Genomic DNA, 16,630 nt, shown 5'->3' with positions numbered 1-16,630 from the left:
CTCATTCAACTTCATATTTTAACCATAGACTGTAAAAACAATATGGACGGTGCGAAGCCATTTGTTTCTATGCGGCGAAAATGACGCTTTTTTGTCCCTTGCATGGGTGTCGCCATCATTGTTTTAATGCTACCCCAGGAATCATAAGGAATGCTATTGGCTGCCAACGGTCACGTGGAACCGCAGGGATACATGGGAGAATGTGGTCGGAGCCTCCCGAAATAAAGCACACAAAGAAGAACACAGCCGGCTGGTATCAGTTTAGTTGGCCACGCCCCCCGCAACTTTATCATCAATTTTAACATAAATGGGACCATATTTGCACAAAACGCATATCATGGTGATTGAAAGGCAGTTTTTCACTAGCGACAGGAACCATAAAGTATTTATGACGATGTTTATTAAGGTTAGATAATCAAAGGGGAAAATGAATGGAGTCCAGTGGAGAACAAATCTTTTTGGTACCTCGCGGGGGGAAAACAGCGCAACTAGCAGCCAATCATGGGATCTTTCTGTTCCGGGAAAGCTTCATGAATAATCCAGCCAACAACACCCCTGACTTTAACCAGTTTGAAGTTGAATTTTCTATGACTTAATTTGTATTCTACCTCTAATTTCTCTTATTTCCCTAATTCATGTGTCAAATGGGGAAAAAAGGAGGATAGCTGAAAAATTACGGACTTTAGAAGGAATCTAATAAACATTGAATCAAGCCAGTTAAAGCAACGTTCAAATGAGCCCACAGGTGTCCACCAATAGAAACACAGTGTCATATCCACCAATAGAAACACAGTGTCATATCCACCAATAGAAACACAGTGTCATATCCACCAATTGAAAAACAGTGTCATATCCACCAATAGAAACACAGTGTCATATCCACCAATAGAGAGACAGTGTTGGGCAACACTATTCAGGAGAGAAAAGAGAGATGTTCAACAACACAACGTGTTTAGCCTTTAGAACTGGACTAATAATATAATATAATATAATATAAAATAATATAATATAGATAGATGTATAATATAATAGAACAGCAACACAACGTGTTTAGCCTTTAGAACTGGACTAATATAATAATCTATCTATAAATGTCACAAATCTCTGTCTGCGTGTCTGTCTGTCTGTAATCCGCGTATCTCGAGAACCATTCGTCCCACCGGCTTCAGATTCGGCACGCGTGTTCCCCCCCGCGGAGGCATAAAATGAATGCCCCCATATATGGGCATAAAATGGATGCAGACAGACAGATACAGATATCTCCATATATGGGCATAAATGGACACAGGCAATCAGATGGTCAAAACGGGTCGAGGCCCGGCACTGCACTCCGCGCCGCGGCGGGGAACGCGCGTGCCGAATCTGAAGCCGGTGGGACGAACGGTTCTCGAGATACGCGGATTACAGACAGACAGACATGCAGACAGAGATTTGTCGCATTTATAGATAGATTATTATATTATATAATGTAATAATATTATGAATGAGCCTAAAAGGTTATAAAAGAAAGCAGCAATCTCTCTTGACCTTTTGAACAAAAAAGGCCAGCGAACAAAACCTGAGTAATACGTAATGAGTACTATTTTAAACAAGAGAGTAATTAATACCTTAGCTTAGACTAATACTTACAGCTCACTGTCCTTTTCACTGTGTACACAGAGAGTGTAGAAGTACTATTTTAAACAGGAGAGTCATTAATAGCTTAGCTTAGACTACTCATTATTAGATCACTGTCCTTCTTACTGTGTACACAGAGAGTGTAGAAGTACTATTTTAAACAGGAGAGTCATTAATGGCTTAGCTTAGACTACTCATTATTAGATCACTGTCCTTTTCACTGTGTACACAGAGTGTAGACTACATTACCCATAGTGCATTGTGTTAACAGCTCACTGTGTGCACAGAGAGTGTAGACTACATTACCCATAGTGCATTGTGTTAACAGCTCACTGTGTACACAGAGAGTGTAGACTACATTACCCATAGTGCATTGTGTTAACAGCTCACTGTGTACACAGAGTGTAGACTACATTACCCATAGTGCATTGTGTTAACAGCTGACTGTGTGCACAGAGAGTGTAGACTACATTACCCATAGTGTATTGTGTTAACAGCTCACTGTGTACACAGAGAGTGTAGACTACATTACCCATAGTGCATTGTGTTAACAGCTCACTGTGTACACAGAGAGTGTAGACTACATTACCCATAGTGCATTGTGTTAACAGCTCACTGTGTACACAGAGAGTGTAGACTACATTACCCATAGTGTATTGTGTTAACAGCTCACTGTGTACACAGAGAGTGTAGACTACATTACCCATAGTGCATTGTGTTAACAGCTCACTGTGTACACAGAGAGTGTAGACTACATTACCCATAGTGCATTGTGTTAACAGCTCTCTGTGAGTGTAGACTACATTACCCATAGTGTATTGTGTTAACAGCTCACTGTGTACAGAGAGTGTAGACTACATTACCCATAGTGCATTGTGTTAACAGCTCACTGTGTACACAGAGAGTGTAGACTACATTACCCATAGTGCATTGTGTTAACAGCTCACTGTGTACACAGAGAGAGTAGAAGTACTAATAATTACTCATTACATTCTCTTAACCCTGCAGAAGCATATCACTGTGTACACAGAGAGAGTAGAAGTACTAATAATTACTCATTACATTCTCTTAACCCTGCAGGAGAAGCATATCGTTAACAGCTCACTGTGTACACAGAGAGAATAGAAGTACTAATAATTAACATTACATTCTCTTAACCCTGCAGGAGAAGCATATCGTCGTTGTCCGGTGGAAACCGTGTATGTCTAAGACCGTTCGTTTTGTATTTATCATGTTATTTATCATTATTATGTATTTATCATTATTATGTCATTTATCATGTTAAAAATGAACAAACTAGTGAGAACAGCCGATCTACAAGCACACAACGCCTCGCACCGCGAGGCGTTGTGTGCTTGTAGATCGGCTGTTTTCACTACTTTTGTGCAACCGCAATGTATGAAGAAGCAGGCCTTGGCTTGGTGAACAAAAGTACAAATTTGAAACTTGGAGATACGAGGTTTCTGCCCGACAGTGACGATATGGATTTAGCTGACTATTTCTTTTGTGAAATGGTGTGACGATTTCCAACCACCTTGTTCTCAACGTTAGAAGAAGACACAGGAGATGGTTTTTGGTGACCGCAGGCCTGTGGTCATTCATGACTCCACCATCTCACAGGTCTCCTCATAGAAATACTCACTAACATGGTCATTCATGACTCCACCATCTCACAGGTCTCCTCATAGAAATACTCACTAACATGGAACACACACATGGACAGTCTCTGTAGTTAAACTACAGCAAAGACTGCACTTCCTCCGCCGTCTGAGGCTTCACGGTGTTGACCAAAGGTTGATGTTGGTGTTCTTAGAAAGCCTGGTCAGATGAGGCTTCACGGTGTTGACCAAAGGTTTATGTTGGTGTTCTTAGAAAGCCTGGTCAGATGAGGCTTCACGGTGTTGACCAAAGGTTGATGTTGGTGTTCTTAGAAAGCCTGGTCAGATGAGGCTTCACGGTGTTGACCAAAGGTTTATGTTGGTGTTCTTAGAAAGCCTGGTCAGATGAGGCTTCACGGTGTTGACCAAAGGTTTATGTTGGTGTTCTTAGAAAGCCTGGTCAGATGAGGCTTCACGGTGTTGACCAAAGGTTTATGTTGGTGTTCTTAGAAAGCCTGGTCAGATGAGGCTTCACGGTGTTGACCAAAGGTTTATGTTGGTGTTCTTAGAAAGCCTGGTCAGATGAGGCTTCACGGTGTTGACCAAAGGGGGTCCGCATCAGAGTTCCGACGGTCCGGTATTCCGACACTAAAACTATAACCCTAACTCTACCCCCAACCCTAAACCTAACCTCAGTAAACCTTACCTCAGTAACTAACCTGCCGACGCTAAGTAACTAACCTGCCTTACGCTAAGTAACTAACCAGCCTTACGCTAAGTAACTAACCTGCCGACGCTAAGTAACTAACCTGCCGACCATGTCGGAACAGCGGATAGTCGGGATAGTGAGCGCTTCCCGACCAAAGGTTGATCTTGGTGTTCTTAGAAAGCCTGGTTAGATTTGGCCTCACAGTTTGGTTTGGTAATCTCTCCTAACAGACTGCAGGGAGGATCATAGTGGTAAGACAACTCTCCTCTCTGCAGTCTATTCAGTCTATTCATGAGACCATACCTATGTTCCCCAGGTCTCTCCTAACAGACTGCAGGGAGGATCATAGTGGTAACTATGTACCCTAACCCTAACCCTGATAACCCTAACCATAACCCTAACCTCAGTAGTTTGGTTTGGTAATCTCTCCTAACAGACTGCAGGGAGGATCATAGTGGTAGGGTTAGGGTTAGGGTTAGGATCATAGTGGTAAGACAACTCCTCTCTCTGCAGTCTGTTTATGAGCAGCTGCACTCAGACAGGCTCAGAACACTCAGTGATGTTAGCATGTTTTACAAGGAGAGTTTGTACTTCTGCCCTCTGGCTGAAGGTACAGTGAACCTACATGGAACTACAGTATGTTAGGTTTAAATCATTTGTACCGACGTCAACTAAAATACTGAAAGAGGCTCTGAAACAGCACTGACTTGGCCTGGCGGGGCCTGACGTCATTCTGCGTACTCATTCCTTCCCCAGTATAACGTCTGGCCTTCCGGGTATAGGCAGCGAGTATCCTGATTATTTTCTGATCGGGGCCAATCAGTGACTGCTGTCCGCACAACAAACGTAGTCTTCCTGACAAAAAGTGAAAAGCTTCCCCTGATTGGTCCATTTGTAGACGGTGACGTAGATGCTTGCTGCAACATTTTCAAAACAACATGGCAGTGTAACAGTTAACGCTCTAACGATAAAATAAGCAATAAGTGAAGTTATTTCAGAGTTGGAATCAATTACAACAATTAAAAAGGAACACGGGGGATGCACTAGCGGAGTTTATCGGCCGTGTTTGTTTGCCGTTCTTACGACTGGCTGAGAGATGTTTTGCTACGCTGATTGGTTAGAGGAGTCTGTCTGTCAAGGCAAGTACTCCCGCCCACTTTTCAAGCTGCCAATAGGCCGAAGGCCAGACGTTATACTGGGGAAGGAATGAGTGAGTGAACGCAGTATGACGTCAGTATGACGTCAGTATGTGAATGCCCAAAACAAACATCCCTTCTGGACAATAAAGTTGACCTTGAAAATAATAATATTACTGCCCAACACTGGTCACATGTTACATCTAATGACACACTCTCCACCAATAGGGCGACACGTTACAGGCTCTCCACCAATAGGGCGACACGTTACAGGCACATCGTAGGCACTCATCCAATAGCAGGACAGGATTCTCAGCAGGCGGGACCTGAATAAATACGTGCCAGAGTTCATCAACAACACTGCGTAAATATAGATTCATATCATTTATAGATCTGGTAAAAAGCCTGCTATTAGATCTACAAGTCTATTCTACGCATTATAATAATCAATTAAAGGTTATTTCATTCTTAAAGGAGAAGTACAAGTTTTCGTATCAGACAAAATCGTCCAACAGGATTGTCGTCTCATGTCTTCATTCAGGAACAGGCCCCGCCCCCTACGCAACGGCGTCATGATGTAAAGAAACTGGAATGCTTCCTTACTTTCCTTCACAGCTTAAGTTGTTACCATGGATACTAATGAAGGCTCTGTTCCATTGTCAGTGTTACCAATGATACTAATGAAGGCTCTGTTCCATTCTGCTGAGTCAGTGTTACTAATGATACTGTTCCATTCTGCTCAAACAGAGTCAGTGTTACTAATGATACTAATGAAGGCTCTGTTCCATTCTGCTCAGAGTCAGTGTTACTAATGATACTAATGAAGGCTCTGTTCCATTCTGCTCAAACAGAGTCAGTGTTACCATGGATACTGATGAAGGCTCTGAACAGAGTCAGTGTTACTAATGATACTGTTCCATTCTGCTCAAACAGAGTCAGTGTTACTAATGATACTAATGAAGGCTCTGTTCCATTCTGCTCAGAGTCAGTGTTACCAATGATACTAATGAAGGCTCTGTTCCATTCTGCTCAAACAGAGTCAGTGTTACCATGGATACTGATGAAGGCTCTGTTCCATTCTGCTCAGAGTCAGTGTTACCAATGATACTAATGAAGGCTCTGTTCCATTCTGCTCAAACAGAGTCAGTGTTACCATTGATACTAATGAAGGCTCTGTTCCATTCTGCTCAAACAGAGTCAGTGTTACTAATGAAGGCTCTGTTCCATTCTGCTCAAACAGAGTCAGTATTACTAATGATACTAATGACGGCTCTGTTCCATAACAGAGTCAGTGTTACCAATGATACTAATGAAGGCTCTGTTCCATTCTGCTCAAACAGAGTCAGTGTTACCAATGATACTAATGAAGGCTCTGTTCCATTCTGCTCAAACAGAGTCAGTGTACTAATGATACTGTTCCATTCTGCTCAAACAGAGTCAGGGAGCTGATATTGTGCATGTTGGCTCACTAGAAACACTCTGCTCAAAGTGTGGTCCAGGGACCCTCAGGGGTCCTTGAGGGGGTTACTAATGGACCCTTACTGATCTGTAACTCTGAGAGTGTACAAATGTAAAGGGGGTCCTTGAAATTCAAATGTTTGAGAACCACTGTGCTACACCAAATGGAACAGAGCCTTCATTAGTATCATTGGTAACACTGACTCTGTTTGAGCAGAATGGAACAGAGCCTTCATTAGTATCATTGGTAACACTGACTCTGTTTGAGCAGAATGGAACAGAGCCTTCATTAGTATCATTGGTAACACTGACTCTGTTTGAGCAGAATGGAACAGAGCCTTCATTAGTATCATTAGTAACACTGACTCTGTTTGAGCAGAATGGAACAGAGCCTTCATTAGTATCATTGGTAACACTGACTCTGTTTGAGCAGAATGGAACAGAGCCTTCATTAGTATCATTGGTAACACTAACTCTGTTTGAGCAGAATGGAACAGAGCCTTCATTAGTAACACTGACTCTGTTTGAGCAGAATGGAACAGAGCCTTCATTAGTAACACTGACTCTGTTTGAGCAGAATGGAACAGAGCCTTCATTAGTAACACTGACTCTGTTTGAGCAGAATGGAACAGAGCCTTCATTAGTATCATTGGTAACACTGACTCTGAGCAGAGCCTTCATTAGTATCCATGGTAACAAGCTGTGAAGGAAAGTAAGGTAGAGGCCCAGTTTATTTCCAACATGGCCGCCGCTTCGTAGAGAGGTCTATAATTTATTCTCGAGGGAAGTTCATTAGCATAACTTCATATTCATGAGGGTTACATCAGTCTAGTCTCCGCCTCTGTCGTGGACAAAGACATCTCATTGGTTCATTTGGTTTCAATGAAAAGTCATTTCATTGGTTGTCTGTGAGCTGTGGAGCGAGCAGACAGACGGAGTGCAGACGAGAGCCAATAGGAACTCAGAAGTAGAACTGTGGTCCAATCAGACGAGAGCCAATAGGAACTCACAAGGAGAACCGTGGTCCAATAGGCTCTATGCATATACGCCATTTTGTTCTACTTCCGGGTGTCTTTCGACTTCCTTCACAGGTGTTACTGATGATACTAATCAAGGCTCTGTTTGATTTATTGCACAGTGGGTCTTGTAGCAGAGTGTTTCCTGTGAGCCAACATGCACAATATCAGCACCCTGACTCTGTTTGACCAGAATGGAACAGACCCTTCATTAGTATCATCGGTAACACCTGTGAAGGAAGTCGAAAGACACCCGGAAGTAGAACAAAATGGCGTATATGCATAGAGCCTATCGGATGGTTTTCAGGTCAGCTGCTCCGTCGCCATTGGATGGCTGGCCTCCTCCTCCTCCACGGCTCCCGTGGAGGAGAGCTGTGATTGGCTGGAGCAGCGGGACAGGCCCCGCCTCCTCCTGGCCCCGCCCCCTTCCTCCATGGCCGTCCACATGCTGTCCTCAAGCTCCTCCCCTTCTCCACCCTGCACCGCCCGGTCGAAGTCTAGGAGCTCCTCCATCATGTCCTCGATCTCCATGTCTCCATCCATCTCCACCTGTTAGTGTTAACACAATATATATATAACCATACCATACTGTAGTCAGTCTATCTATCTTCTATCTCCTAACCCTAACCCTGCACCGCCCGGTCGAAGTCTAGGAGCTCCTCCATCATGTCCTCGATCTCCATGTCTCCATCCATCTCCACCTGTTAGTGTTAACACAATATATATATATAACCATACCATACTGTAGTCTATCTATCTTCTATCTCCTAACCCTAACCCTGCACCGCCCGGTCGAAGTCTAGGAGCTCCTCCATCATGTCCTCTATCTCCATGTCCCCATCCATCTCCACCTGTTAACACAATGCACCATGGGTAATGTAGTCCTCTATCTCCATGTCCCCATCCATCTCCACCTGTTAACACAATGCATGATGGGTAATGTAGTCCTCTATCTCCATGTCTCCCTCCATCTCCACCTGTTAACACAATGCACCATGGGTAATGTAGTCCTCTATCTCCATGTCTCCCTCCATCTCCACCTGTTAACACAATGCACCATGGGTAATGTAGTCCTCTATCTCCATGTCCCCATCCATCTCCACCTGTTAACACAATGCACCATGGGTAATGTAGTCCTCTATCTCCATGTCTCCATCCATCTGTTAACACAATGCACCATGGGTAATGTAGTCCTCTATCTCCATGTCTCCATCCATCTGTTAACACAATGCACCATGGGTAATGTAGTCCTCTATCTCCATGTCTCCATCCATCTCCACCTGTTAACACAATGCATGATGGGTAATGTAGTCTATCTCCATGTCCCCATCCATCTGAAACACAGTGCACCATGGGTAATGTAGTTCTAACTGATAGAGTGATGAAACCCACTGGGTGTTCAGTCTTCCTCTCTGCTCTCCACCACAGATCACAATGTCATCTGCAAACAACATCAACATCAACATGTTCCATCAAACAACATCAACATCAACATGTTCCATCAAACAACATCAACATCAACATGTTCCATCAAACAACATCAACATCAACATGTTCCATCAAACAGCATCAACATCAACATGTTCCATCAAACAACATCAACATCAACATGTTCCATCAAACAACATCAACATCAACATGTTCCATCAAACAACATCAACATCAACATGTTCCATCAAACAACATCAACATCAACATGTTCCATCAAACAACATCAACATCAACATGTTCCATGGGGATTCCTGTCTAACCTCATCAAACAACATCAACATGTTCCATGAGGATTCCTGTCTAACCTCATCTTGTCCAGAATACAATTTTGACAACTCGCGCCGGCCCCGCCCGTCATTAACCTGCGGACCGCATTAAGTGAAGGTGGGGGCCGCATGTGGCCCCCGGGCCACCTGTTGCCCATGTATGATGTAGATCTACAAAGGCACAATGCAGCATTTGTAGATCTAGATTAGAATGTACACAGTACATGGTCATATTAATAATAACAATAATAATCACCTCCTCTTCAGAATGCAGCTCTCCCATGTACATGTACTGTACATGGTACTGTACAAGGTACTGTACATGGTACTGTACATGGTACTGTACATGGTACTAAGTGTACATGGTACTGTACATGGTACTGTACATGGTACTGTACAAGGTACTGTACATGGTACTGTACAAGGTACTGTACATGGTACTAAGTGTACATGGTACTGTACAAGGTACTGTACATGGTACTGTACATGGTACTGTACATGGTACTGTACATGGTACTAAGTGTACATGGTACTGTACATGGTACTGTACAAGGTACTGTACAAGGTACTGTACATGGTACTGTACATGGAACTGTACATGGTACTGTACTGTACAAGGTACTGTACTGTACAAGGTACTGTACATGGTACTGTACATGGTACTGTACATGGTACTGTACAAGGTACTGTACATGGTACTAACTGTACATGGTACTGTACATGGTACTGTACATGGTACTAACTGTACAAGGTACTGTACATGGTACTAACTGTACATGGTACTGTACATGGTACTGTACATGGTACTGTACATGGTACTGTACAAGGTAAGGTACTGTACAAGGTACTGTACATGGTACTGTACATGGTACTGTACATGGTCATATTAATAATAATAATAATAATAATCATAATCACCTCCTCTTCAGAACGCAGCTCTCCCATGCTGACCGTCATGTTGCTGTCCTCTACGTCCGTCTCCTCCTCCGTGTCCCCCCCCTCCCCCCCGCGGGGGTCCCGGGGCGGCGGGGGTCCCGGCGGGTCGCTGGCCTGACTCTCTCCAAACTCCAGGATGGTGGGGAGGTTCCCCTGCTTGGGACAACGCTTCCTCAGACTCACCAGGAAGGGCTGAGGCAAGGAGAAGATGTCCACGTTGTTGCCCAGGTCGATCCATGTGACCGACGGGAACAGGCCTGGATCCTGGAAGCATATTAATAATAATAATAATAATAATAAGGGCTGAGGCAAGGAGAAGATGTCCACGTTGTTCCCCAGGTCGATCCATGTGACTGAAGGGAAGAGGCCTGGATCCTGAAGCATATTAATATATTAAAGGGCCTACACCATGCTTTTAAAACTATATTTTTTGTATAAATATATGCTCAAAATTGAGTCTTAGACAGGTTTTAACCCTCAACAAACACTCTGACCATTCTTTTTGTTTGTTCTAGCTCTACTATAATGAGGCTCTCCAGCTGCAATACCAAAACGGCCTCTGTTTGCTCAGGGGCGCATCTAGTGGGGTTTTTCCAGAAAAAAAAGAAGTTTTGAAAAAAAAGTTTTTTGAAAAAAAAGAAGTTTTTTGAAAAAAAAGAAGTTTTTTGAAAAAAAAGTTTTTGAAAAAAGTTTTTTGAAAAAAAAAAAAGTTTTGAAAAAAAAAATTTTTTTGAAAAAGATTTTTTTTGAAAAAGATTTTTTTTTTGACTCTGAAAAAAAAAACGGGAAACGCGTTTGACGTCACATGCGTCAACTCTCAGAACAGCACTGTTCTGAGAACCCGTGGAAAGCTTTTCATCTCTGTCTTCCCAAAACCAGAGAAAGACACAATGTACAGAAATAGGACTTTGTGAGGATAGAAGGTGCCAGTGGGACCCCAAAAAAAGGTTTTAAAATAGAAAAAGTGAAAATTCATGGTGTAGGTCCTTTAATATTAATATTATTAATAGGACAGTACACATGGACAGTAACATTAACCCTTTCAAAGCCTGGCCGTACTTGCCCGTACTTGTCCGGACCACCCAGTGCGCCGCTCGGACTTTCCCGGACTTTTGATATAAATGATAATTATCAAAAAAAAAACGATCGGCCGTTGTTCTCTGTGTCTTCTTGGATCCATCTGAAAGGGTTAAAACTCCCTCCTCCCTCCTTTCTGGTAGAGAGTGTAATCCTCGTAGTTTCCAGCAGGCCGCGCCGTTCACTTACATTCTAGCTGCACGGTTGGCTCAGGAGCCCCTCCTTCACTCAACGGAGTAGAAAATCAACAAGAAGGACAGCCACCATTACTGGATTAAAAGCATCTATGTTTCTGTACGTGGATCGCGGACTCAATCACGCTCGGGCACCGCTTCCCTATCGCTCTTTTCCCTGCTTCGCCGCACGGAAACGAATGGAGGAGATCTCCCCGCTGCGTCCCCAAAGTAAGAACGACGACCTCTGAAGGATCAATATACACGCTGTACCGCACTCCATTACGTGTTGTTATCATGTGGGCTTTGTTTTTTTTAAACATGTTTATAAATAAATAGCAGCTTTGTTCGGCAGAACCTCTGTTCAGGGGTTTCTGGCAGGGCTTAACATACCTTCAGAGCATCAGTCAGTTCTTTAAGGACCATCCTAGTCAGTCTGTTCCCATTGAGGGCCAGTGTTTCCAGACAGGGTAAGGTGGACAAGGTAAGGTTAGGGTTAGGGTACATAAGGGTAGGATCTTACCTTCAGAGCATCAGTTAACTCTTTAAGGACCATCCTAGTCAGTCTGTTCCCGTTCAGAGCCAGGGTCTCCAGACAGGGTAAGGTTAGGGTTAGGGTTAGGGTACTTAGGGGTAGGGTAGGGTCTTACCTTCAGAGCATCAGTCAGTTCTTTAAGAACCATCCTAGTCAGTCTGTTCCCATTCAGAGCGAGGGTCTCCACTCTCCAGACAGGGTAAGGTTAGGGTTAGGGTACATCAGGGTAGGGTAGGGTAGGGTCTTACCTTCAGAGCATCAGTTAACTCTTTAAGGACCATCCTAGTCAGTCTGTTTCCGTTCAGAGCGAGGGTCTCCAGACAGGGTAAGGTTGACAGGGTAAGGTTAGGGTACATAAGGGTAAGGTCTTACCTTCAGGGCATCAGTTAACTCTTTAAGGACCATCCTAGTCAGTCTGTTCCCATCCAGACAGGGCAAGGTAAGGGTTAGGGTACTTAGGGGTAGGGTAGGGTCATACCTTCAGAGCATCAGTCAGCTCTTTAAGGACCATCCTAGTCAGTCTGTTCCCATTCAGAGCGAGGGTCTCCAGACAGGGTAAGGTGGACAAGGTAAGGGTTAGGGTACTTAGGGACAGTAACATTAACATACCTTCAGAGCATCAGTTAACTCTTTAAGGACCATCCTAGTCAGTCTGTTCCTGTTCAGAGCGAGGGTCTCCAGACAGGGTAAGGTTAGGGTTAGGGTAAGGGTTAGGATTAGGGTACATCAGGGTAGGGTAGGGTCTTACCTTCAGAGCATCAGTCAGTTCTTTAAAGGACCTACACCATGAATTTTCACTTTTTCTATTTTAAAACCTTTTTTTGGGGTCCCACTGGCACCTTCTATCCTCACAAAGTCCTATTTCTGTACATTGTGTCTTTCTCTGGTTTTGGGAAGACAGAGATGAAAAGCTTTCCACGGGTTCTCAGAACAGTGCTGTTCTGAGAGTTGACGCATGTGACGTCACACGCGTTTCCCGTTTTTTTTTTCAGAGTCAAAAAAACATTTAAAAAAAAAAAAAAAAAATCAAAAAATTTTTTTTTTCAAATTTTTTTTTTTCAAAAAACAAAAACTGTCAAAAAGTCAAAAAAAAAAATCAAAATCTTTTTTCAAAAAAATTTTTTTTTTCAAAAACTTTTTTTTTCAAAAAACTTTTTTCAAAAACTTTTTTTTTTTCTGGAAAAACCCCACTAGATGCGCCCCTGAGCAAACAGAGGCCGTTTTGGTATTGCAGCTGGAGAGCCTCATTATAGTAGAGCTAGAACAAACAAAAAGAATGGTCAGAGTGTTTGTTGAGGGTTAAAACCTGTCTAATGCCTCATTCACACTACAGATATATAGTTGAACGTTTTGCTTGCTTGGTCAATGTAATCTCAATGGAAACCAGCTTTAAAGCTTTCAAAGCTTTGTTCTGTGTGTGTCCTGTATCTTTAAAGCTGGTTTCCATTGAGATAACATTGACCAAGCAAGCAAAACGTTCAACTATATATCTGTAGTGTGAATGCAGCATAAGACTCAATTTTGAGCATATATTTATACAAAAAATATAGTTTTAAAAGCATGGTGTAGGCCCTTTAAGGACCATCCTGGTCAGTCTGTTCCCGTTCAGAGCCAGTGTTTCCAGACAGGGTAAGGTAAGGGTTAGGTTTAGGTTTAGCGTACATAAGGGTAGGGTAAGGTCTTACCTTCAGAGCATCAGTCAGTTCTTTAAGGACCATCCTGGTCAGTCTGTTCCCGTTCAGAGCGAGGGTCTCAAGACAGGGTAAGGTAAGGATTAGGTTTAGGTTTAGCATACATAAGGGTAGGGTCATACCTTCAGAGCATCAGTCAGTTCTTTAAGGACCATCCTAGTCAGTCTGTTCCCGTTCAGAGCCAGGGTCTCCAGACAGGGTAAGGTAAGGGTTAAGGTACATCAGGGTAGGGTCTTACCTTCAGAGCATCAGTTAACTCTTTAAGGACCATCCTAGTTAGTCTGTTCTGTTCCTGTTCAGAGCCAGTGTTTCCAGACAGGGTAAGGTTAGGGTTAGGGTTAGGTTTAGGGTACTTAGGGGTAGGGTAGGGTCTTACCTTCAGAGCATCAGTTAACTCTTTAAGGACCATCCTAGTCAGTCTGTTCCCGTTCAGAGCGAGGGTCTCCAGACAGGGTAAGGTAAGGGTTAGGTTTAGGGTTAGGGTACATAAGGGTAGGGTCTTACCTTCAGAGCATCAGTTAACTCTTTAAGGACCATCCTAGTCAGTCTGTTCCCGTTCAGAGCCAGTGTTTCCAGACAGGGTAAGGTTAGGGTTAGGTTTAGGGTACTTAGGGGTAGGGTCTTACCTTCAGAGCATCAGTCAGTTCTTTAAGGACCATCCTAGTCAGTCTGTTCCCGTTCAGAGCCAGTGTTTCCAGACAGGGTAAGGTTAGGGTTAGGTTTAGGTTTAGGGTACATAAGGGTAGGGTAAGGTCTTACCTTCAGAGCATCAGTCAGTTCTTTAAAGGTTAAATGACATTCTGTTTTTACCAATCATAAAAGTCTTTGCCCTGGTCCTAAAAACATGTTTTAAAATGTTTAAACTTGAAAATCCACTCCATGGAGCCATGGTGTCTCTCTCTGTTTAGGTGTCATGAAAAACGGTCTGTCACCTGAAATACTCTAAACTCACCACCAGGGGAGCCTCTCTCTCCCACTCATTCTAACAAAATAAATATTAGTAGGCCTTGAGTACAATTTTGAGTATTAGCCCTAACCCTAACCCTAACCCTTTCCAATTTTCAATTCTTATACTTCTACTCCACTACATCTCAGAGGCAAATGCACTTTATCTCTCCACTACAATCATTTGGAGGCTTTAGTTACTAGTAACTTTGTAGATTTTGATTATTAATACAAATCAATCACTTCAGCGATTCAATCAGGACAGCGATTCTCAAACTATGGTACCCAAAGTGGCCACACACACACACGCACGCACACACGCACGCGCACGCACATACAGATCTGCGGCCGCCCCGGCTCCAACACACAGAGATGCGTGCTCGCATTTTTTGTTGCTTTCGCACAAGACAGTGGCTGTGACACAGACACACACACAACCATGGCAGCTAAAGAGGCTGAGCTAAGCCCTGGCCTGAGGCATACGCGTCTGCATGATCAGCGGGGAATTGTGTCATTACGAGCCGAGGCGCGGGTGTTTTTTCTTACCCCGGGAACGATACATTACCGGAGCCCTGCGGTTACTATGTACCTTCGCGGAGTTCAATTTAGACCGTCGGCGCCGCGGTAACGTTCAGCTCCGCTCCGCAATGCAGAAAAACGTCATGGTCCTTTGTAGTTATAGCAACATATTTTGGCTAAATGCCTCAGTTTAGAGAAACACCTATTGCTTGTGTTATAGCGTTTTACTGTCTGCTCGCATTACTGTCTGTCTGTGTGTGTGTGTGTGTGTGTGTGTGTGTGTGTGTGTGTGTGTGTGTGTGTGGGTGCGCTGTGCACTGTCACAGCAAAGACAGAGTGTCGGTAAAAGGAGGGAGGTTCCACTTAGCTCTACCCCGGGGAGCAGTGCACTGTTAGTCGGACACAGCCGACACAGAGTGTCGGTAAGAAGGAGAGAGGTTCCGCTGTGCGCAAATACATAGCGATTTTAATTATTTCACTAAAGCATAAACAGACTACTTGATATGAAGGATATTGATGTAAATAAGATATTTGAATGGATAAATGTATTTTATATGCCCATATTTACAATTAAAGGACGATATAATGTAAGAGGTCACTTCCTCAAAACTTGGGCTGTGGAGAAATAACTCTATGGGAGAAATACAGACAGGGAGGCTGGGAGAGACTAGAGGAGGACTGACGACGTATGAGTCCAGTATCCAATGAACTGCGCGTTTGAGACTCATTATGCAGAAACCGGCACAAACACACAGATAGCAGGAAAACCACTGCATGTCAAAAGTTGTGTTTTTTTTGGTGTAATTGAGGCCAGGGAACATTAAAAAAAGCATAAAAAACTCAAAATTTATTTTTGGATGTCACCACCCCTTTAAGGACCATCCTAGTCAGTCTGTTCCCGTTCAGAGCGAGGGACTCCAGACAGGGTAAGGTGGACAGGGTAAGGTTAGGTTTAGGGTTAGGGTTAGGGTACTTAGGGGTAGAGTAGGGTCTTACCTTCAGAGCATCGGTCAGCTCTTTAAGGACCATCCTAGTCAGTCTGTTCCCGTTCAGAGCGAGGGTCTCCAGACAGGGTAAGGTGGACAGGGTAAGGTTAGGTTTAGGGTTAGGGTTAGGGTACTTAGGGGTAGAGTAGGGTCTTACCTTCAGAGCATCAGTCAGCTCTTTAAGGACCATCCTAGTCAGTCTGTTCCCATTCAGAGCGAGGGTCTCCAGACAAGGTAAGGTGGACAAGGTGGGCAGCAGCAGCAGGAAGGATTCGTCCGTCAGCTCGGTGAAGCCCAGCTCCAGGCTGAGCAGCGACGCCGCGTAGCGCTGCAGGTGGGCCGCTAGCCGCTCCATGTCCCTTACGGCTAGCGGGATCCCCGACAGGTCCAGGGAGCCGCCAGGAGGCGGGGCCGACAGTACCGCCTTCAGACTGCAGGGGGAGACAGAGAGACACTGGTCTAAGTCTTTAGACTGAG

At 43.9% G+C, this 16,630-nt stretch overlaps 1 protein-coding gene across 1 annotated transcript in view; it reads right to left on the bottom strand.

Annotated features, from left to right (window-relative positions):
- Positions 1 to 7,837: 7,837 nt before the first annotated feature.
- Positions 7,838 to 16,630, bottom strand: part of lrrc75a (leucine rich repeat containing 75A) — a gene marked incomplete at its 3' end in the record, with an annotated part of 30,414 nt that continues 21,621 nt past the window's right edge. The window contains exons 4-6 of the mRNA XM_080731115.1: positions 16,311 to 16,584; positions 10,210 to 10,602; positions 7,838 to 8,083 (exon numbers count right to left, since the gene is read on the bottom strand). Coding sequence (XP_080587241.1) covers positions 7,838 to 8,083; positions 10,210 to 10,602; positions 16,311 to 16,584 — 913 coding nt within the window. The remainder of the gene's footprint in view (positions 8,084 to 10,209; positions 10,603 to 16,310; positions 16,585 to 16,630) is intronic.

Source organism: Nannobrachium achirus (assembly GCF_963921795.1).
Source record: "Nannobrachium achirus genome assembly, chromosome: 8".
Lineage (NCBI taxonomy): Eukaryota > Metazoa > Chordata > Actinopteri > Myctophiformes > Myctophidae > Nannobrachium > Nannobrachium achirus.
Note: the sequence above shows the minus strand (reverse complement) of the source record. Positions and strands in the feature narration are given on the sequence as shown.